This window comes from Photinus pyralis, unplaced genomic scaffold (genome assembly GCF_008802855.1).
Source record: "Photinus pyralis isolate 1611_PpyrPB1 unplaced genomic scaffold, Ppyr1.3 Ppyr1.4_LG8, whole genome shotgun sequence".
In the NCBI taxonomy this organism is placed as follows: domain Eukaryota; kingdom Metazoa; phylum Arthropoda; class Insecta; order Coleoptera; family Lampyridae; genus Photinus; species Photinus pyralis.
This window is the reverse complement of record NW_022170819.1, coordinates 6,938,665-6,961,044: the sequence shown is the minus strand read 5'-3', so window position 1 is coordinate 6,961,044 and position 22,380 is coordinate 6,938,665. Positions and strand designations below refer to the sequence as shown.

General features: G+C 35.9%; 2 protein-coding genes across 4 annotated transcripts in view; both read right to left on the bottom strand.

Annotated features, from left to right (window-relative positions):
- Window positions 1-20,524, bottom strand: part of LOC116177656 (histone-lysine N-methyltransferase PRDM16-like) — a 146,080-nt gene extending 125,556 nt beyond the window's left edge. For both annotated transcript variants that reach the window (XM_031496679.1, XM_031496681.1), the window contains exon 1: window positions 20,182-20,524. In XM_031496679.1, coding sequence (XP_031352539.1) covers window positions 20,182-20,221 — 40 coding nt within the window. In that variant the 5' untranslated portion in view covers window positions 20,222-20,524. The remainder of the gene's footprint in view (window positions 1-20,181) is intronic.
- On the bottom strand, window positions 6,884-8,596 carry LOC116177658. 2 transcript variants are annotated; one of them, XM_031496683.1, is made up of 2 exons: window positions 7,835-8,596; window positions 6,884-7,779 (listed from the first exon to the last, which is right to left on the bottom strand). In XM_031496683.1, exons 1-2 carry the CDS (start codon window positions 8,472-8,474, stop codon window positions 7,679-7,681), a joined length of 741 nt encoding a protein of 246 aa, XP_031352543.1. In that variant the 5' UTR covers window positions 8,475-8,596; the 3' UTR covers window positions 6,884-7,678. Both variants share the same exon structure in this region, with proteins under 2 accessions (XP_031352543.1, XP_031352544.1).
- Window positions 20,525-22,380: the final 1,856 nt, after the last annotated feature.

The following is a 22,380-nucleotide window of genomic DNA, read 5'->3' as shown; positions in this document are numbered from 1 at the left end:
ACAAATCTTGTGTAGATAAAGCGCATTTTTTTACCGAAATACCTTAATAAATAGTTTGATTATAAGGTAGTACCATGTATATTTCTTTCAGACGCCATAATCTCCCTTTGTAAGTATCCCCCGTCAATCCGCTTTAGGGTTATAAGGAATTATAACCAATCACGACGGATTCGAGGTGGAGGACCCACTGATGCAGAGGACAGGGGAGTTATACAAAGCAACAATTCATTTCGGTGAGACCTTTCATTTTTAGCGCATTTCCACAAAAAAAAATGCGCTATTGTGGCCACTTTGTCCATCCGTCCGTCCGTCCGTCCGTCCGCTAACTTTGCGACGCTACTAGTTCTTTATCTTAAGAGCTATTGTTCTACTTTTTTCGCTATTTGGTTCGTTATGGTGTCGAGTCTTGTACCAAGGAAGGAATTTTTTCTGTACCGCTTACAAAAAAAGTTATTGTAAAAAAAACAAAAAACCGTTTTTTACATGTTCCATAATTTTACACTTTTGCCGTTTATTAACGATCCTAGAGATCGTTTATAATTTTGCATTGCTATCTGTCGCCTGCCGGTTGGTCTCTCCGTCTGTTCCTTTGTCTGTCTGTCCATCTATTTGTCCGTGTGAACGATAACTTTGTTTAGAAATGTTCGATCGCTTTTACATCTCCGTTAGTTATGAACTGAATTGCATGAAATTCAAATGGGCATAGATTTAGCCATATAATACGCAATGCCAAAAGTTGAATCGAATCGATTCAAAATTCACAGTGCCCTTTTCCCATCTCGACCATTTATCAACCGAATTGCAAACTTTTTTACTTATAAAGGTATTTGAATGAAATTTGATACATAGGCACTTGGAATAAAGGAAAATCAAACGCCAATTTCAAAATTTGGCTTTGCGCATGCGCAGTGCCAACTTTTTTATTTATGGAAGAATTGAAATGAAATGTGATACATAGGCACTTGGAATAAAGGAAAATCTAGCGCCAGTTTCAAAATTTTATTTTGCGCATGCGCAGTGCCAACTTTTTTATCTATGGAACCATTTAAGTTAAATTTGATACTTAGGCGCTTGGAACAAAGGAAAATCTAACATTAGTTTTAAAATTTAGGTTTGCGCATGCGCAGTTCCAACTTTCTTATTTAGAAAAAGCATTGAAATGAAATTCTTCTCATAAACTGAAATTGAAGTAGCACGTCAACAATGGATTGCCCATGTGCAACGCTATCTTTCATATTTGTGGCCGGATTTCTACGATTTTAACAGAAGTTGCATCTTACAAATGGGAAATGAATGCAAGTGGCAATGCGCTTTATGTAAATCGTTTACGATTACTTTTTAACTTGTTTTACTTGGCACCACTACTAACTAAGCATCTAAATTCTGAGACCAATTGGTTGTCGCGTGTAAAAGTTATCCATGTTTCACTTTCAGGAACAGCATCTCGGGAAATAATTAATGGGGGTGCTCCCCAACAAAATGTGATGGCCGTCTGGCACACCTTCAAGGTGTATAGGCTACCTATTGAAGTAGGTCCGGACGGATGGACAGACGAACAATCGAACAGACGGACGGACAACGGAAACACTTTTTTTACTTCTTAAAAAATGCGCTAAAAATATTGATGCCTTATGAAAAATAATTGACAGTTGTAATTTGTTTTTTCTTTTGAAAAGTTGTTTTTCAAAATAGATTTGTCTGCATTCTTCATGTTAGCGACATTTAAAAAAAAATTTCGAAATTGCAAAATACCCTAACTATGAAAAATAGAACATGCTAAAGGTGAAAGGATACATGCAAATGAAAAGACCTTTAGAGAGTAAATTCTTGTTATTAACGATCCTTTATAATTTTGTATTGCTCTCTGTCTGCCCGTCTGTCTGTCCGTGTGCACGATAACTTTGTGTAGAAACGTCCGATCGCTTTGAAAAAATTGTTCTTCAGGATATAAGAAAGGATACTAATGTTTTTTGGCTACGTATACCAATGGGTCAAAAAGTTACAGCCCAAAAACTGCAAAAAAAAATTGTTTTACAAGCTATGCTGATCTGGTGGGATAGAATCAACCCCTTAAGGTATACTGTACAAATGATGTATAAGAAGATCTCAAGGATCGTTCGGTATTCAGTTGTATCGGATTTTTTATTACATTTATTAAATTATATTATGTGTTACATTTTAAGTTGAAAGATAACATTATTTAGAGTGATCAAGCACACATATCAAACAGTGTTGGAATGTTTAATAGACAAAATAACCACTACTGGGTAAATGAAAACCCCCATCTAACTACCTAGATCTATACGGGCCGAACGAAAATTTCGGTTTAATGTGTGGTATTCCCTAAAGCGACATAGTTTAAAATAGTATATTTTTGAGGCACAGATATATCCAAACATTAGAGCATATTCTAGAAGATTAACTTGATAATATTCCTTTAGAAAAGAGACGAACGCGTTTTTTTTCAGCAAGACGGTGCCCCAGCTCATAATGCGTTAATTGCTCAAAATTATTTCAATGATCTCGTATCTAATAATTGGATAAGGACGCTAATAAAATGGTCAGCACGTTCATCCGACTTAAACCCATGGGATTTCTTTTTGTGTAATTTTTTGAAAAATAAAATTTATAAATATCCTCCTACTATTGAGGAAAATGTAGAAAGACCGTTTGAAGCAGTTCAACCACTACACATCCTGAATGCAACAAGATTTTTGAAAATTATTTGTAGATTTTGTTCAATATCAGCTAGTTCACTGTTTTGTTTATTGTTTTCTTGAGATGTTGATCAAGCTTATCTTTCAAGTGTCTTATAGACGACTATATTTTTTGTTATTTATTTTGTGTATTCATAAACAAAATTTATTGTAGAGTAACCTATTATGCATTTTCTAAAAGCTCGTAAAACAAGCAATCTTTTTAAACCATGGCCAACCACAAAAATCAACGTTGAATTACAGCGCGGTTACTAAAACGGCTAGAAGCAAACGGTTAACGGTATTGATTTCTACGTTCACAGGTACCAGAATAATGCTAAAGCGATTTTGTTCTAGCTTCAAAAATAAAGAAGGTATCCAAGATTCTGGCGAATAATTAAATACAGCAAATAATTTTTGTTGTGGATTACCAGTTTAAAAATTACAAAGGAATGATATGCGTTAAGAAACTCGTTGTAGATAACTAAGAGGAAGTTAAAATTAAATTACTTTAAATTTATAATACCCCCCCCCCCCAGTGAGTGATAATTTGAAAGTAATTTTCAATTTTAAAGGAATTAAAATTGTCTATGCAAAAATACCTACAAAATCAAATTTGGGTGGTCTGGTTATGAATTAATTTTTAAAATCCAAGACAAATTTAAAATTAATTCGCAACCAGACCATCCAAATTTGATTTTGTGAGTATTTCTATAAACAGAATTTTATGGTCTTTACAATAACGTGCCACGTTCGATGGGATGAGGGAAGGAGGGTGCATATTATAATTGTGGCTAGCTGAAGATACGGGGGAGAAACTAAGGTAAACCTTCCATTAAACTACATTCTAGTTATCTAAGGACGTGCTTTTGAAATTTTTGTTTTTATTAAAATTACAAATAATTCAATGTCCAATCCATCTTAAACTGTGTTGGATCTGCGCAAAAGTGCGTTTTCTGGAAATTTTAAAGGCCATATTTTGTCTTATGAATGATTAACGAACACCTTCCTTTAATATCTTATGCATCGGATATTTCAAATGAAGTTCGCGGAGACTGATTTTCTTGGTTGAAACTAATTGCGCGTAAAATTGGGCAACATCATATCCGAAAAATTAATTTTTATTTGGCTACGTCTCGCCGTAGGAAAAAATTGAGAAAATGCATTCATTTCTACTTCGACTGCATGGGATCATGCATATTAACGTATGACAAGTATCCGGTTACCAAGCAAGCGTCGCACACCTGTGCCGTGTAAAATCGCGACCTGACACTATGTTTACATACCACGTACGAAAGAATTTTTTCACTTTCCGCAAATACAATTCCATTGTACCATTATTGCCATCGACCAGTCACCGGCTCTCCGATTTACAGCAAATCTCCACTGCGTCCAGTCATTTTTGTGCGTCATACAATGATAAGAACACTGTTTACGACCGAGACCAATTATTTTAAAGCATAAACACATCAATTACCAGGTTTTCCTTGCGATAGAATCGGAAACCTCCTCAAGAGTTAATTATCAATTAAATAGACAAAGGAAATCATATCGGACTTTTAAATAAAGTTTGATCTATGGGCAGCTGCGAAATACAATAAATATTTCAGTACGAGCGTTTCTTAAACAAAGATCACGCTTGTGTGTTGCAAGGGCAGAACCGTTTTTCAAAAGCCACTCTCGATTTTTCAATCTCTTTTGTTTATTAAGAAGACTGAGAGGCAACCGTTAAAAAATCTTGACTTAAAACAATTCGTTTGTCAACTCTTCAGACGCGTACTTGTATTAGTTAATTTATGACGTGGTAACCCCGCGTTTCTTCCCTCAATTATCACTAGGATATTGGGGTCTTTGTTTTCCTACGGTTTTGGGGTTCTTAAATTCGACGTTCCTTGTTTTATGCCATCAGTTGTAGTTCATTGTTAGTGTCGATGATCTTTTCTTTGTGTATGATCGCATTAGAATTAGTAATTCAACTAAAAAACAGCAGAAATTAAGTTTATGTCCGGAAAGTCACATTGAAACGCACTGTATAATGGAAGAAATTTTGAAAGTGCGTTTTTGGACTATCCTCTACTATTCAAAATTTTAAATTTAGTTAATTTGTAACGGTTTATATTAGGCCGTTTAACATTTCCCTACTCAGTTTGAAAATATAAGTTTCTTTGAGAGTTTGATAATTTAATCTTCAGTAAGGAGGTAGAATGTGTCTATATTTAAGGACTTTTCTGTATCATCTAGCCTAGTAAAGGCTAGCAGGAAAAAAGGTGGATAATCTTAATTTTAAGATTCCTGTCTTCAACTAATTTTCTCATAAAAAAAACACTTGCTAGCGAAAACTCACTTCTCGTCCTGGGTAAACAATATACTATTTTTAAAATTCCATATGCTCTACAGCTACAAATTTTTTTTGACGAATTTGAAATAGTAAACCCTTATACAGATCAAAAGCAGGTCCTCATAAGATTGATGGTTTTTATATCGCAATGGTACCTACTTGAGTAGATAAGTCATGATAATTATGTAGTGTTACGGTTGTAGGATTCCCCTGGAAAATTCGACCCCAACAATTTGGTACTGGAAGATTCGCCCATAGAAAACGCGCCCCAGGGCAATTCTCACGATGATATAGCTACACATAAAAAAAGCAAGTTCCACCTAAGGTCCAAGAACATATGCAGGTTGTTTTTTAGGACCTTTAGACAAATGGTTTCTGGGAAAATGTTTACTCAGGAGTTACTCTGAAGGCCGAATCGATGTAAAATATTCTCACAATAATGACACTTGCGGAAATACGGAAGGAGCAACCCCTATTTTTTATTGGATTTTTGGATTCTACATGAAATTTCAGTTCTTTTGATATCCACATACCGATATCCACAATTTGCGGTTTTTTAGGTATTTTGACTTTTCAAAAAATGGCGGATTCAGACGGTACCTTGAAAATTTATTACTTAAAAACGGTTGTAGTTATGGCAACCCATTTTTACCAGTGCATAAAGAAAGAATAGGGCTTTCTTTTGTTGTTCTTAAAAAAAGTTAGGTTGCGGACGACCACACCTATGGAGCTCCACATTTAAGAAGTTTCAAAGACTCAAAACTCAGTTTTTTAAATGAAATTACCATTTTCTTACTATTACATTTAATAGAGAATAAAAATTTTCATATTTTGATAACGGTCGATCAAAAATGAGCTGCTGTCGAGTCGCCTTTGGAAGTTCAAGTTAAGTACAATTTCCCATGTAAACAACAATTCCAAAGGTGACTCGACAGCAACCCATTTTTGATCGCATAGTATTACATGTGCCTATAGCTATCTTTTAAGATCTTCTGAATAATCGGCCATGATTTTATGACAATCGAATTTTAAACAAATCAAGGAATAGATATTTATTATATAAGACGATAAAGCCATTCAGTGAAAGATGTTAATTTCCTTTCACGAGAAGGTTAATTTCCCTTTATCGTGGAAGCCATATAAATCATTGAAAGCTTCTGACAATTCTGAATTCAATTTAAACGTCAAAAATTAGGTTCTACGGTCGTGGTTGTATCCATAGTTAATATCATTGTCATGTGTTTTGAGCGTCATGTTATACCGTGCTCCGCGTGACATTTGAAATAAGAATGACAGATGTCATTAGAATTCACAATTATCTGTCTCACTTTATCTAAACTCGGAATTTTACAGTCGTGTAATGACGTCATTTTCGTGGGAAAAAACGTATGTCCTATTAAATTTATTTGTTGCTAAGTAACTGACTACTGGTGTCTAATTACCTGTATGACTTTTACTATACAGTGGTGTACATAATATTTTAGCATTTTTTGATAATAATTAAGTCAATTTCCACAAGAAATCTATAGGTCTTAATAAAAGAAGAAGTCCTAATTAACTGACTGACTGACTGAGATATCAACGCACAGCCTAAACGACTGAAGATATCGAAAATAAATTTTTAACATGTTAAAAAATGCGAATAGTTCATATTTTTTGCGAGCGAAACCGCGATGGATAAAATGTTAGTATTTCAAAAAAGGTCATTTACTCACTAATTATTTTAATAACTTGCTCAACTAACATATAAGTAATATTAACATATTTTTGTTTTTAAATAAATAAAGATTAACAAAACGAAAATCACAGAATATTATTTAGGAATCAATACTCCCGAAAAGACCCAAAAAATAATTAGCAGAGGAGTACATAAAAATTCAAAGAACCACTATCGAAACCACATCTACACAAGAAAAAATTGCACTACCTTGATGAATAGTTGGAAAATCAAAATCGTAAAACAAAAATATACCAATGCCAATTTATTGCGATTGTAATGGTCACAGTATTAGAAGAAAATTAGTCGCCCTCGTCCGTATCGTCAGAGTCAAAATCAAAGTATTCGTCGTCAGTAAGGTCGTCATCTGCGTCTGTAGTGATAACAAGAGGTGGGATGTCAGAAGCATCACAAACTTGTACTGCTCCCCAAGCCTCTTGTATTACTTTGTCCGTATGGTTTACGTATTTCTCCCAATTATCCCTAGAAATCTCCCCGATAACCCTTTCCCATGTTGCCAAAACCTCTTGTGGTGATCCCTTAAAATTTGCAATGTACTGATCGTATTTTCGTTTACACTGAGACCACACCATTTCAATCGCATTAAATTGGCAGTGGTATGGCGGTAACCGTAAAATTTTATGTCCTAAAGGCTTAACATATTCATCAAGGTAGTACTTTTTCTCTTTGGGGCAGTTTGCGCTGACAATGCTCCATATTTGATCCTTCATTGCCTTTTCTGGATAGCCGATATTTTTTTCCCCTAACCATTCTATCATTCTTTGTTTTGTCCATGATTTGGTGGGAATTTTCTCTAAAAGGCCAGAATGGTAGCTTGCGTTGTCCATAATAATTAAAGATTTTTCAGGAAGATTTGGCACCAGTTGAGTCTTGAACCAATTTTCAAAATTACCCCTGTTCATATTATCATGATAGTCCCCTGTTTTTTTTTCCACTTTTAAAAATCAAACTTGCCCCACCAATAAAGCCATCGTTCGTCCCAGCGTGGACAATAATGTATCGATGACCTAAAGAATATCTCTTTTAATAATATTGAAAAGGTATTATAATATCTTATTTTACCTTCATTGGGTTTAATTGATTCCGTGTGCTTAGTATCATCTTGCCAGCTGTTTCGAAATGATCCCTTACTAAATATCCAGGTTTCATCCATAAAAACCGGAGTATAACCCTCATGTCCCAAATTTTTGTTTTCAATGTACTCCCTTAAGAATTTTATTCGTTTGTGGACAATATCCGGTAAATCCATAAGATATTTTCTGTTATTGGACTTCTTCCATTTAAAACCCATACTTTTGATCCACTTTCTCAATGAATCAATGGAAAATTGAAAATATTCGTTTTGCTCCAGAAATTTTTGTCTAATAGTTGCCAGTGTAACATATTCCTTTTGGGAGTACATATAATAGATTGTATCCCGAATTTTATTCTTCAAATATTCTGTGATTTTCGTCTTGTTAATCTTTTGCTTGGTAGAGACATTAGATGCGTAATCTTTGTCGGATTTTACACCATTTTTTCTCAAATTTGAAATGGTTGTTGGGCTGACTTTCGTTGCTTGTGCAGTTCGCTGTATAACATTGTTGATGTCTAGTGGTATGCCATTCCGAACTTGTTCCTGTTCAATTTGAAAGAAAGCCAACACATTTAGAATTATTAACTGTGTTTGTTCGTTAAATCGATGAGGGTTTTTTGGCGGCATGTTTTGACGCTTTGGCGTTTTCAAAACTTCAAAACTGACAATCACTTGACAAGCATTTCAGGTAAAATTTAGCCACGACAACAACATTTCGGCAAAATTTTTTGTCATTGTCATTTTACATTAGTTAAGCAAGGATAGACAAAAATGACGTCATTACAAGACTGTAAAATTCCGAGTTTACCCTAACGGTTAAGGTGATCACTTTATCTATCCTCACGCTTAAAGAACGACTTAGCCTACTCATTCAAACCTATTAAAATGTAATTTTAACATATGCTATGAAATAAAGGATACTTTAATATCATTGATTAATAAATCAATTAATTATAAAGGTAACAAAGTGATTAGCTAATAGGAAAACACAATATATGATAATAAGATGAAATTATTTTAAAACCCTCTCTTCTTCAATACAGGCTCAAAATGAGCGTCTTCGTGTTTCAAAGACAATTCAATTATTCTTTTTCTTAAATGTTCTCTCTTTATTTCTTTCTTTCTTTCTTTCTTTATTTATATATTTTTTTATTTATTTGGAATTATGAGAATGTTTAAGAGGTATCGCAACAGATGCGAAAAAAGACACAAAATGTCATCAAAAATCATAGATTTTACATAGATTGTTGCATTTACCAAAGCCCTACAGCCAAGTGTATCTTCCAAAATAGTCGCTCAAATTTGAAACCTAAACCATAGACGTGTATGAAATTAAGGACCCTGTCCAATGATGTGTCATTCGACCTAACGGTCAATGTAAAATTATTGAAAGGGTAGCAACCCTGCTTAGGGGATTGAGAGTAGGGCTGTAAGCTTTGAAGTAAAATATGTTCCCCTCCAATCCAAATTTATGCGTTTGTTTCGAAAACTATTTCCGTACCTTCACATTTCTTACTCTCAAGATCATGTCTTGTAGGAGCCCTGGCATTAAAATATGTCTCCGAAAGTCGGGAAGTTTTGAACAAACAATTTTTAAGACAATCTACAAATTTTTGTAATTCTGAAAAAATGCGCTATGGGTTCTGCAATACAGTCCTTACGAGAACTATCGTAGCATCGATGGATGTGGCGTTACTTCTTTAAGTGCATGACCATATGGTGAAGTTCCTGCAAAATCTTGTGGAAGCAAATACGCCGTGGGCGAGTTTTTTGGGGCCAACAATTGCGGAGGCGAGTTTTTTTAAGCCAAATCCTCCGTTCGGCGACTATCAGCGCGAGAAGCTTCCGAGGGCGAATCTTCCAAGGGCAAATATTCAGGGGGCGGGGGAGCTCCTGGGCGATAATATTCCTGGGTCACACTTTCGGACGCGAGTTGTGCGGGGTGAATTTAGATAATGTGGGGAACAACAAGCAGCCCAATCTTGGACCATATCAGAAATCTGTATGCATCGTTTGATACTGTTGTATGGAACAGTATTTTCACGATAATTTAGAATATTGTCACACAATTCACAAAATGGACCCGTTACGTGATTTATGGACTGGTATGGATTTGTGGACTATGTACTAGGGCCCTCAAGGATACAGTATATATTTGGGGAAGGATAAATAGTATCACACTAGGTGAAAGAATGTTTATTTGTTCATTTGGTCACGAGAAATACTACCGGTTTTTAATTAAAGCAGATTTCTTTAATCTAATTTATACATTTTTCAGGGCCATCCCTTATGAAGAAACGTTCACGAATCCGAAAATCAACCAGTTTAGATTTAAATGCGCCACCCTGTAGTCTACACAATATTTTTGTAGCAAGATCCAATATTGAAATTCATTCACTGTTGAAACGTTTTTGCTTCTTCCAAAAAGAAAGAATTAAATATTTTCGGTACAGAACGAATCGATTTTGAGTCACCTACTTTTGATAGTGTTTCAATTACAGCACGTATCTTTTATTAGAACCGCAAATTTGAGCAATTGCCAAAAGATAAAGCAATTTAAAGATTCATCGAAGCGAAAAAATGGAAAGAACAATAAAATTTTTATGCCTGTGATTAATGTGCAAGTTTAATGAATACAGTGATACGATTTCAATCTATGATAGGTACCCGTAATGACTAAACAGCTCTTTGATGACTTACTATTATTATTTCTTCGAATTAATGATTTGTGCTGAAGCACATTCGCCAATTACCCATAAATTTCGTTGAAATCGCTTTTCTGCTACTTTCTAATTACCGCGCGAATACGAATTTAATATTATTGATTTCATCGTCAGAATCTCGTTATTTTAATTTTTATTGCGCCTAGTCTCCAAAAATAGAAATATAAACGAAAAACTGTAAGCTTCAGAGACATCGAGTCACCATACACAAAAAGTTAGAAAAAGCATTAAAGTGAACAATTGGAATTCTTCCAAGACTACAGCATTTCTAAAAATTAGCACGTTTATTACCATAAAATATGACTTCATATCCAATTGTCGTCAAACTAACTTACACTTACCCTGAGCTACGACCACGTTCACGAAAACTGCTACTATGTTAAGCAAAACGACGGAATTAACGATTAATAGTGATTCACATTAATTAGTCCATAGATTCTCTATCAGTAACGCACTAATTCTTCCTAGAATGATTTACTTTTACAGGTGTTCAAAGATAGGTATCGATTTAATGTGTACCTACCAAATGAACATCGCGTGACATGGCTCTGAGTGGAAAAAATATTTGTCTTATCTTAGGGTAATTAAAAGCATAATATTCAAATTATTTTTTATTAGTGTGTGTGTTGTCCTTTTATTAACCCTAATTTTCCTTTTTGGCCGAAGGTCGCTGAACTCGAATATTGATGATTCAGTAAATTTTTCAAATTAGATCTTGGGGATTTTCTTTGAGTTGAGCTTTTACACGTTCCACGATCTAATTATACTACCTATTTTAATCTATGATTAAAAAGGGGAATAGAAATAAATCATACATAAAATTTTTCTTTTCAGGTTACTTATCTAGTCATTTTCATTCAAGGTAGCATTTCAACAAGTTTTATTGGCTCATAATTTTGTGAATATTAGGGGACATATTGTAACAGGAGGAAATGCAATCAATATAAAGCTCTTCCGACGATAGTCACATAGCACTGTGTAGTAATAAAAAATGCTGCTCAATATAGTATGTACGTCTTTTACGGGCCGTATAAGAAAATAAAGTTGATGATGACTTCTCCAAAACGAAACGTTGTATTAAAAATCTCTCTTGTACAGCCCAAAAAGAAACTTTTTTTTAATTTTTTGTATTTTATCAAATAACATAAGAAAAAATAAAAACGAAATCGGTGAATTTCGGTTTTCCTGGCATACCTTTGGAAGTGATCGCGATTTTCTGATTGTCCATCGTCGTATCTTGTATGGCCCCATGATAGACATCCTTATCTTGGACACAGTGTATATTGTTGTGTTGGCTTTTAAAGAAAATAATTATGTTTCTAAATACGAAATGTATACAATTTATTAGGTACCGATTTACATTTCCTATTTAAGCCCGCTTGACACAGAGCAATAACAAATATTGCAATTGCATGCAAGTTGCAAGAGAAATTGCGAAAGGCGTGCGTAGTTCATAGCCAGCTGCAAATTTTATAGGACCGCAGCTATTTATCTTGGATGAACCTCACAATTCTAAGAATAAATCAAGTTGTTTTTGTGTTACCAACTTAATAAAATACAGCGGCGACCACCAGGATGTTGAGGGACGCACTCATTACTCATAATCTTATTTATTTTTGTAATTGTCATGTTTTTTCAAGCAATCAAAATTTAATTTTATTTGAGGTTAGCAACTTATGGGGGACAAATCCATGTTTTTCTTCTGTTGGCAGGCATATAGAATTGCACCATGTCAAATGCAAGTTCTTGCGCGTTGTATTACTCCATGCGCCATGTCGAGCGGCCTTTAAACATACAAATACTTATGTATCTATGATTATTTTAAACAATGTATATTTTATAACATATTGCATTGTTAATACTAAGATTCACCTATGAAATATTCACTTCAGGAATATCCGCCCCAAAAACTTCGCCCATAGATGATAGATCCACCCCGGAACATTCGCCTAAAGAAAACTCATATCCCCAAAGGATTCGCGAAAACTTTCGGAATATTGTTCCCTCCCCTTTCCAAGAAAATTCGTCCAGCTGTACTGGCTATACTTGCTCGAATCTTACGAGGGCCAATTCTCCAAAAACGAATTTACTCGAGTTTGAATTTACGGTGGGGAACTTCTGGACCAGTTTACTGCACTCGTCGGCGTCGAGGAGCTTGGCCGAATGGAATGGAACACAAATCTCTAACAAATATCACACATTTCTTATTTGACAGGAGTTGTTGGAAGGGGTGGTCACTACGCTTAAATATTCATTTGAATTTCCCTTCATTACAAATTTGAACTGACTTATTAGGGGGCTTAAATTATCTCTACGTACACGTCCTCAACAACCTCAAAATTGCCATTTCTTCTTTCATTCTATCTATTTTGATTTTGTATTACAAAGTTTGTAGAGGTCTTTGAGTAGGAATTCTACAAACATTTGGACAGAGCATTTTCGACAATCTAAAAAAAGCTGGTAGCTATATTTTTTATGACTTATACTCGTAGTCGCTGAGAGAAGGAACGCGAGTTCGAACCTTTGGGGGCGTATTTCCCAAACCAAACGTTTTTTGCTAAAAAATTATTTGGAAAAAATGTTTGCTTCTACCATCCAATATTTCTCATCAACTGATTAGAGCGTGGAGTCATAATTTCCTCTTTTATACAAATATGACGTGTTTGCAGGGGCGTAACCGGGGCCCTTACAGCATAAAACTAGCGGGGGTAGGGGGGGCGCCCTATGGCGGACCTCCGCCTTGGTCACCCTAGTTGGGAAAAATGAGAAAAAAGCTTAGGGACGATTATGAAGAATTTTTCAGGAGGCAAAAGCTTTCGGTACAAGTTACAGATTGTTCTCCACCTTTAAAACGAAAAGGTTTGTAAAAGTGAAGACACATTTTGATGATTTGGCGCAAGATCAACGTATTTCTGACTCCGCGATATAAGCTATGCGTGTGTTTTTCGCAAATCTGGATATAGTAATTCAATAAATTAGTTCTCTATTTATTAGTAGGTATGTACCAAGTTAACGGTCATTTTAAATTAGATCCTAGAAGATGCCTTTTTAAACCAGATCAAGAATTCTTTGCTAGTACTTGCAATTTGTTAGAAACTCATTAAGAGCTAACATTATTTTTGTAGATTTTCATTGTACTAGTGCTTGCATACCACAAGTGTATCATGCATACATCTTGTTTTTGATTTTATCTGTCAACACAGGTAGTTCAGAAGGATCATTTTCTAAACTTAAATGTATAGTACATATTTTAGATGCATCGGTTATAAACTCTAGCGCCTCGAAAATGAGGTTGCACATTAAATAGACATTAAGATTGGAAATTTATTTGCTGCCTTTGAATCGAATTTCTTCAAAAACCGTTAGTTTTAAGCAAAAAAATATAATAATAAGACAATTTCCTAAGCTACAAATTACCTCCCGGAATTTTTCCGAAGTTGGATCTTTTTTTTGTCTTTTTTCCGTGAACTATTTAGTGAAGGTCGCAACAGGTCACCTTTTAAATTAACATAAAAGTATATACCCACTTGTCTAAAAAACTCGTCTATTGTGAGGGCTGTTTGTATGGTACCTATACTTTAAGAATTTTAGTTTCCTTGTTTGATTTTATTCACAGGGTCTACAAGCAACACTTTAAAGGCGCATAAAAGTTTTTGTTTCAAAAATTACCTACCATTTTTTCAGGAAAACTAACTTTTACATAACAATTTACTGGTAGCTGTAGCTACATAAGAAGGCGAGAACGGGCTATATGCACATTTAGAATCTGCAGTAGGAGCCAACTGGCTCTGTAGGGCATAAATAGGTGCAATTAATAGAAAAAGAATAGTGAGGATACGCCATCTTTTGCCTTCTTACGTGCTGTTACCGTGTATTTATTATAAGGGCTATAATTTGTATGCACTATTTGTGGTGTTAAAAAATTAAAAATTAAAAAATTCAATTTCGTGCTCTTTCAATGGTCACACACATGGAATGACGAACTTAAATATAGTGGGTTTGTGCGTGCCCTTAGGGCTTAGCCCCCTTTTTAGTATGTTATCACCGGCCGGATCGTAAACTCTTCTGTAAGTGAAAATATACTACAATATTACAGACGACTATCTGACGATTCGCTTAGTTACTGGCTGGAAACGACACAAACGAGAAAATTCCGGATGTTTCAAGAAATACCTGGCAAGTACATAAACAAAGATACGAAACCCACAAAGAGTGACGTCCACACTTTTTGATGTTCGCCGAAATTTTATAAGTTCACGTAATAATGAATTAAATGAATAGTCTTTCCAGAGATACTTAATCAAAAGTAAGAGCCTAGCATTCAGTTAAACTATTCAATACGTACCCTTTAATTGCCTCTATCCCATTATATTTAGGGCTTTTTTAAGTTTCAAACAGCACTGGTGGTTTTTTGAAATATGTAGCTACCTTCGCAAATTACACAACTGACATACATACGACTGTACCTACTACCTGTTACGGTTACAAATTAGAATTTCGAGTTGTAACTGTGACTTTTTTAACCTACGCAAAATGTGTAAACTCCTTTTCGCATCCAAAAATTCCAGCAACTCTTTTTTGATCGCATAGTATAACGCATGCAAACCACCGCATCGGTATGCATACTTTCCGCGTCGGTTTGAGTGGACCTTAAAACACGCCTGAGCGTACTGAAAAAGGCGAGCTTTAAAGATTGCTTAGTAACCTTACTTCAAATGTAATATATGAAACTATCATTTGGGATCGAAATAAAAAATCCTCTCAGATCGCTTTATGTAAATGTAAAAGATGTCTTTTACTCGTATTCTTTGTTGGAAACATTCCACTGCACATTCGCAGGTGCCAACTTTTTGTCTGCTTCTGCAACAATCCACGTAATGGGCTCTGTATTCTCTTCTTCAACCGTCATGAACATGAAGTGACACTTCCATGGCGATCATGGAACTACGAATAATCAGTCCACTTAATTAGAACGTATTCGAGTATAACATTAATATGATTTCATTTTATTTCACTTATTTTTAAATTATATTGCTAATTGGATGAAATACACCGCAATTTCTTGTATACTGTATGTTCTGTTAAGGAACCACAAAATTCTACTCGGGTATAATGGTTACAATTGTTGTACTAAATGATTAAATTACCCATAAACTAAAAATATAAGAAATGTTGTTGTAAGATTTGCTGGTATATACAACAACGAGTAGCGTAACTGCAGCAGTTCTCTATAACAGCATTTAAAGCCATTAACTCGCTTTAAGTGGGCCTAAACAACATAGAAGGAGCTTTTATAAAAAAAAGGGACACAGGATGCAATTTAATTTGCATATAACCACAGGACAGGACGATTTAACAGCGGTGACGGCAAAGCACACGCGGTTAAAGGCGAGGTTGTACGAGGCACAGGTTAACAAAATTAGGTATAACAAGCTCTAGCCCACTTGAAAATAATAATGAACTTTCAATTAAATATTCCGCTTTGGTAAAAAAAAGAGCAAAAAGTCTTTTCGCAGTGAATATAATTTTTTGTTGAAAAAAGAATCTATTGCTCACAGCTCAGAGCATATAATTGGTTCCTTACAATCTACATTTAGCGAAATCGTAAGGTAAAGGTAAAGCTGTTATTTAAGGGAAAGGCCTCAGAGCTTTTCTGATGAGATGAGACCATACTGCTATACAATACACCACAAATTGCAAATAGCAAATAATAACATTTTTTATTGATACATAAAGAATGACAAAAGGTGCAATTTCAGGAACAAACAGTGCGGTTGCCCTTTACTACCAAAATTGCAGCCTTTGAGCAATTATTTACACATTTGTCTACGAATTTTACAGAGTTGTCAGATTTATCTGGGAATTTACTGATCTTTTTGGAATTTACAGATCTATCTGAAAATTTATTTTTTATCAGGAATTTCGCTGTTTCCTCTGAAGTTGCTTCAATATTGAAAGAAGTACGTTGCAACCCTTTTATACCCCCTTAACAGTAGGAAATTAGTACACAGTTCGTCAGACTTGTGAAATTAGCTACCAGTAGTGATTGATATTGACCATTGTAGGTACTTACGTAACGCTGAGAAATGCCGAAAACAGTATTCAAGTGTCTTTCATAAAGAAATTCTTTAACCTTTTTGGGGCGTTCATGCAAGGCGCATTCAACACAGGAAATAATCTGTATATAAAAGATGCTGAAAACAATTGAAAGGGCTATAGGCGCTTCTCCAAGAGTTCTTAGACATTTATTATGCTTTAGAATACACTAAAAGGTATTTTGAGGGTTTTCGGTCCTTTTAGAACTTTTCAGGCACATAGGAGAACGTTTTGCATTCTTAGAAAGCTTTGTGCGATTCTTCTAGAATTTTCGAATTTTCCAGAGTTTTCTCAGTTCTTTATAGAGCCTCCCGCTCCGCCAAAACTTTCTATGCCATTTCCCGAGCTGTTAGTGCTGATATGGTTCCAGAAAGTGGGCATATAGGATGTATGGTGCACCACACCTTAAATCTGTTGTATGGGCAATAGATTTTCTAGAAAATGCTAAACGAATCGACAATGCTCTCTACAACGCAAATAAACGCCCTTTCAGGTCGCATTTTAGAGCATCCTAAATCTTTTACGAGCGTGCTGACCCTTTTCTAGAGCACTTCTATCTCTTTTTTCATATGCGCTGTAAAGAATTCTTTAGCCTTATTGTACCTCCCCTCCTCCCCGTCGGCCCTGAAGCTTTGTACACTTTTCCAAACCTTTTATACAGAGCATTCTTGTCCTTTACAAATCGTCAGAGTCTTTTTGGGAGCATTCTGGGAGCATTTGCGGGGCTTTTTAAGCTGGTCTAGTCATATAGGAAGAGTCGCTATAAAGCTCTAAATAGAGTCTAAGGTGAATTTAAGAGTTCACTTTCTCTTTCAGTAGGTACCTTCTATAGACAGACGCGCGCCCATTCTTAAAAGTGTTTAGGAGATTTCGTAGAGTAATAGAAAACTCTGGAAAGTTTTCTAGAATGTTGATAAATGATAAATGTGCCAACCTATATTTTATCACAAAATTGCATTCGACATTTTGTTTGTCTACCTACTTTTTATACCTAGGTAGGATTTTAAATAATCGTACAAAAATCAATTGTCATTTTACAGTTTAGATCAAATGTGTTTTTCATAGGTAGGTACATTTTAATGTGTACCTACCTATAATTACGCACCTTCGCCAGTCTCAAGCAAATATGGTCTAGAAACATGAGCAAATCCCCTATGAAAGGTCTGTAGACTCCCATGCTAGATCAGTAAATTTGCAGAATAATCTGGCAGTCGCTGTGAGTTCCCAACTGTCATTCAAAACTCTCTAAACTAGATCAAAGTAGCCCCGGTAATTGACGTTTCTATATATACCCTGGTTCAGAACGTAACCTAAATGGCAAATTGGGGGATTATATGTCGTGGAAAACGTACCTATCTGATTTTGATGCAGATTATACATTTATTCTTAATCTTTTCAGGAATACGAATCTTGGACCCACCCCGGTCTACCACCACTGGGGATTGGTTATAATGTGCCTCACTTAACACTTTTCTCAAAGTTGAAAAAACACACACAAGGTTAGATAAATTACATAAAAATGTCCCCGCGTAGTTTAAAATCCGAAAAAATATGTACGCGATGGGAGGTGGTAATTGCAGCCATGTGCAGGGTCTTTCAAAAGATGCTGGAACCCAGGGTTCTTCTTATAGACACGGTGAGACATTCTCATCAACGAATCTTTATATACAGGGTGGTGACTTGCGTAACGCATCATAGGGATTTCAATGTAAAATTCATAACATGCAATTATTGGATTGGAAAAATGTATTAAGGTTTTTTGTAGAAAAAAAATGTTTACGTCAATCAACCGTATTAGTTTTCAATTTTTTGCATAATAAATACGGAAAACTGGAAAAATAAAATCCCCATCTTTTTCAATAAATCTGCGATGCCATGAAATTTTCTAAAACAAAAAGATATCCAGTTATCAATTAGCAGCAGTTCGAAATGGATTTTATGGTCGACTTGGTTACTGTCTTGCAGTTAATGCTGGCTTATTCGAAGATTTATTGTAAATTGTTATATTAGGAAACCGTTTTTAGTAATTTGGTCTTTCTTTATGTTGAATTCGCTGTTCTAAATATAATACTTTTTGATAGAATTTGATTTGTTTTATAGCAGACATTCCATGGCATGACGGATATTGGCGTAGTTTTTGTATTACCTATAAAATTCCATGGCATCATAGATTATTTAAAAATATGGGGGCTTTATTTTTCCAATTTTCCGTCTTTATTATGCAAAAAATTGAAAACTAATACGGTTGATTGACGTAAACATTTTTTTTCTACAAAAAACCTTAATACATTTTTGCTCTAAAATAATTTGGGGAGCCAATAATCGCATGTTATGAATTTTACATTGAAATCCCTATGATGCGTTACGCAAGTCACCACTCTGTATATACCTACCTAAGAGATCCGAGTAGGCGCTGGGTGACCTACAGGAATAGTACACCCTGATGCAGGTATTTGTGTCAGTCTTGGTGCAAAATTAAGAGCTGTTGTAGATAAGCAAAACCGAAAAAGCTTGACACAGCTTCCTATTCTTCATTGTACCTAATCTATGTTACGGTGGTGCACTTTCTAATAAACCTTAGAAATTGCCCAAATGAACTAGGTAGGTATACGTGCTCAATACCTACTCAATGCTTCATTTTCTTACGAAAAACAATGAATAACTTTTCGCAGGTACTAGTAGTGACGGATGATGCGGTTTGTAGGTATTGTATTTAAAGAAAATTTCGATTGAACTCATTTTGACGCCTGAAAATAGGTATTTTCACGTTGACGACGGTTTTGAACCAATATAATTTGTCAGATAAACAATTTTCGTTTGTAGTGTTGTCAGTACCTTATCAAATTAGCGAATAACCGCGAAACGCTTAAATTGGACTTCCTCATTTTAAAAAGGTACCTAAGGATGCTTTCTTGTGGTAGGTCCGATCTTGAATCTGCAAGGTATAGGTATATCGGTAGGTAATTAGATCGGCGCGATTAACTGTGTATAAATAAGTAATAAACAAAGAAGGGATCGCGCCTATTATTCGACTTTGATTATGTATTTGTATTTTGGCAATTTGATAACGTCCAGCTGATATTTGTTTCAACAATAAAAGATGGCGGTTTAGATTTGATTAGTGTTATCAAAGTATGCATAAAGTGTTCAAATTAACATCTTAAAGGCATTTCGGATGAATACAATAACGAAGGAAACAGTTTCTCAAACGGGATGCCACAATGGTCAGATTAGCATTTACAAACGTGTCAATTCTTATCAAGCGAAATTGTTATACTAATTAGTGCCGGTGTTTTTAAATTGATCATATATACATTTATCGCTCTCGACTAATTATACAATTTAACAACTATTTTAAAGCCAACTTTTTCGAGCGATCGCATGATTTGCGACATTTCCCCAGAACGAATGCAAATTTGAGGGGCGCACATGCAGCGATTTTTCAATTGGTCTGAAGGACCTTTAAACAATTGCAACTGCAGTTTAAGCGGTTAGATGCCAAAAAGCGTTCCTACCTTGAGCCGCGACTCTTCTAGCAACCGATTTGGATCGCATCGTAAACTCAAAAACTTTGAGATGTAACCACTTTTGGCTCAAAACTAGCCTTCATATCCTGATGGGAACACTAAGGTAAGCGAAGTCAAGACGGCTGTGAACGAAGACAATGAGAAGCGCGATCGTCTTTTTTCATGCACATTCAGACCAATCACAAGCCACCATTCGCTGTCATGTTTTATCACTTCTTCGAGGCGACTGTGCTGTAATTTTTGATTTGAATCGCGGTTTTGTTACCGATATTATCATACACCTACGCGCTATATTGTTCTCGATTTATCTGGCATTACCTTACATAACGCTATCTCGTTTGTACGCATATAAATCCGAATCGGGATGCTACGTACGTCTCTTGGTTGGCGCAATTGTTTGCGCATTGCTCCGCCTCGCGAGATGCCCCGCCAGTGGTGGCGAGATAAGAGCATCACGACGGTCGATACTCCAGGATATTCCGGGAATCTCTCATCCCGGATTCCAACCTCTAGGCTGTGTACATACCAACCGAGCGGATTTTGATGCATACAAAATGTGCAGCCAGTTACCATTTCGCTCTGTTTGTTTTCGCCCCCTCGTAACCCCAGAAGCCTGTGGATTGTTTGCGGTTCAACTCGAGTTAATTGTTTCGCGTTTAAATTAACCATCTTCCTCTTAATAACTTTCAATTGAGAACGGTGCACGTTTCCTTTGTGCGGTTTTACCATTCGGCAGAGATACGCCGTGTATACTTAGGTATTATTGTCATCTTCATCATATGCCTATACCTGTAAAAAATAAAGGAGATCGTATAATCGCGATATCGACGAAGGAGTTCATGTCGGGATTGTCACGGCAAAGGGCGTGGATGGCGGTCATCAGTCATAACGGCGTATCTGCCCCATTGCGTGACCCTCACCTCACCCCCCAAACTTGGCGCGCTCGGATCTCAAATTATACATTGTTTATGGGTCAACTGTTATTTGTCATATGTCCGTGATTTTATATACGCGCGCGTTACATTCTTAATTACTTTGCCTTTTTTTTAAATTGTACTCGTTTTGCATTGATAGGATCTCACCTCAATCAGTAGCTCTCTTTCAAAAGCGTTCCGTCGAAGACCTAATTTGCACTTTAAAATTCGTTCTCGGTAACGAAATTACAGACGCTATTCTAAAACGGAAAACTGTTTTGCATATTCGCCTTGTAATACATTCACAACAGGTTGGTATTTCTACGGCTATGAAATGTTTCATCAATTGGCAAATGAAAACGCAAATCGCATGAATGAGCCTCTTTATTTAAAATTCGCTGGAAAATCTGCTTAAAATAGGATAAACAGGTACCTAAATATACTTACATACCTAGTATAGGTATGCGATCAAAAATGAGTTGCTGTCGAGTTACCTTTGGAATTTTTGTTTACCTAGGAAATTGTACTTAACTTGAACTTCCAAAGGCGACTCGATCGCCATTCATTTTTGATCGTCCGTTATAATCTAAGATGATGTGTGTTGGAAAAAGGGTCTTGATAGACCCACTGAAGCTTTAACATAGTTGTACATACAGGTACCTATACTGACTATAATAACACAAAATTAGCAAAGACCGTTGAGTGAATCCTTCACTCAACGCATAGACTCATTTTGAAATTGAGGTTTTCATTCCCCATTTTTCCTTCCGGAAATATATTAGTAGTAGTTTCGATGTTTGCTTTTTCAATGCCTGCCCCTTGCGTGTACTTTCGATCTCGTATCGGTAACTATATCGTCGTTGAGTAGCAACGAATACGTATTCAATGTTGATTTCATCCTTAAATGTCTCTACCCACTACTACAACCTTATCATACCATGACCGTAATAGGAACGTGCCAGACACAACAAAAAATTGTTTGCATGGAAGTATGAGACTATGCCCACTACACCGTTTAGTCACCGACCAGCACCGTAACGTGCCATGCACGGAGCGTCAACGAATATTTTGACGGTGCCGATACGCTCCGTGCAGAGACACGGTCAACTCGCCAAGGGCGACTCGCCACCGGACCACTTGCCACCGACCGACTAGCCAATGCGACGACTCGCCAACGCGACAACTCGATACGGGACAACGCGACAACTCGCCACCGCGACAACTCGCCAATGCGACAGCTCGCCAACGGGCGACTCGCCACTGCGACAACTCG

Coding starts and splice junctions, on each gene's coding strand:
- LOC116177658 (XM_031496683.1), bottom strand. CDS start 8,474: ATGCCGCCAAAAAACCCTCATCGATTTAACGAACAAACACAGTTAATA. Junction 7,780..7,834: donor ATCAATTAAACCCAATGAAG/GTAAAATAAGAT, acceptor GATATTCTTTAG/GTCATCGATACATTATTGTC.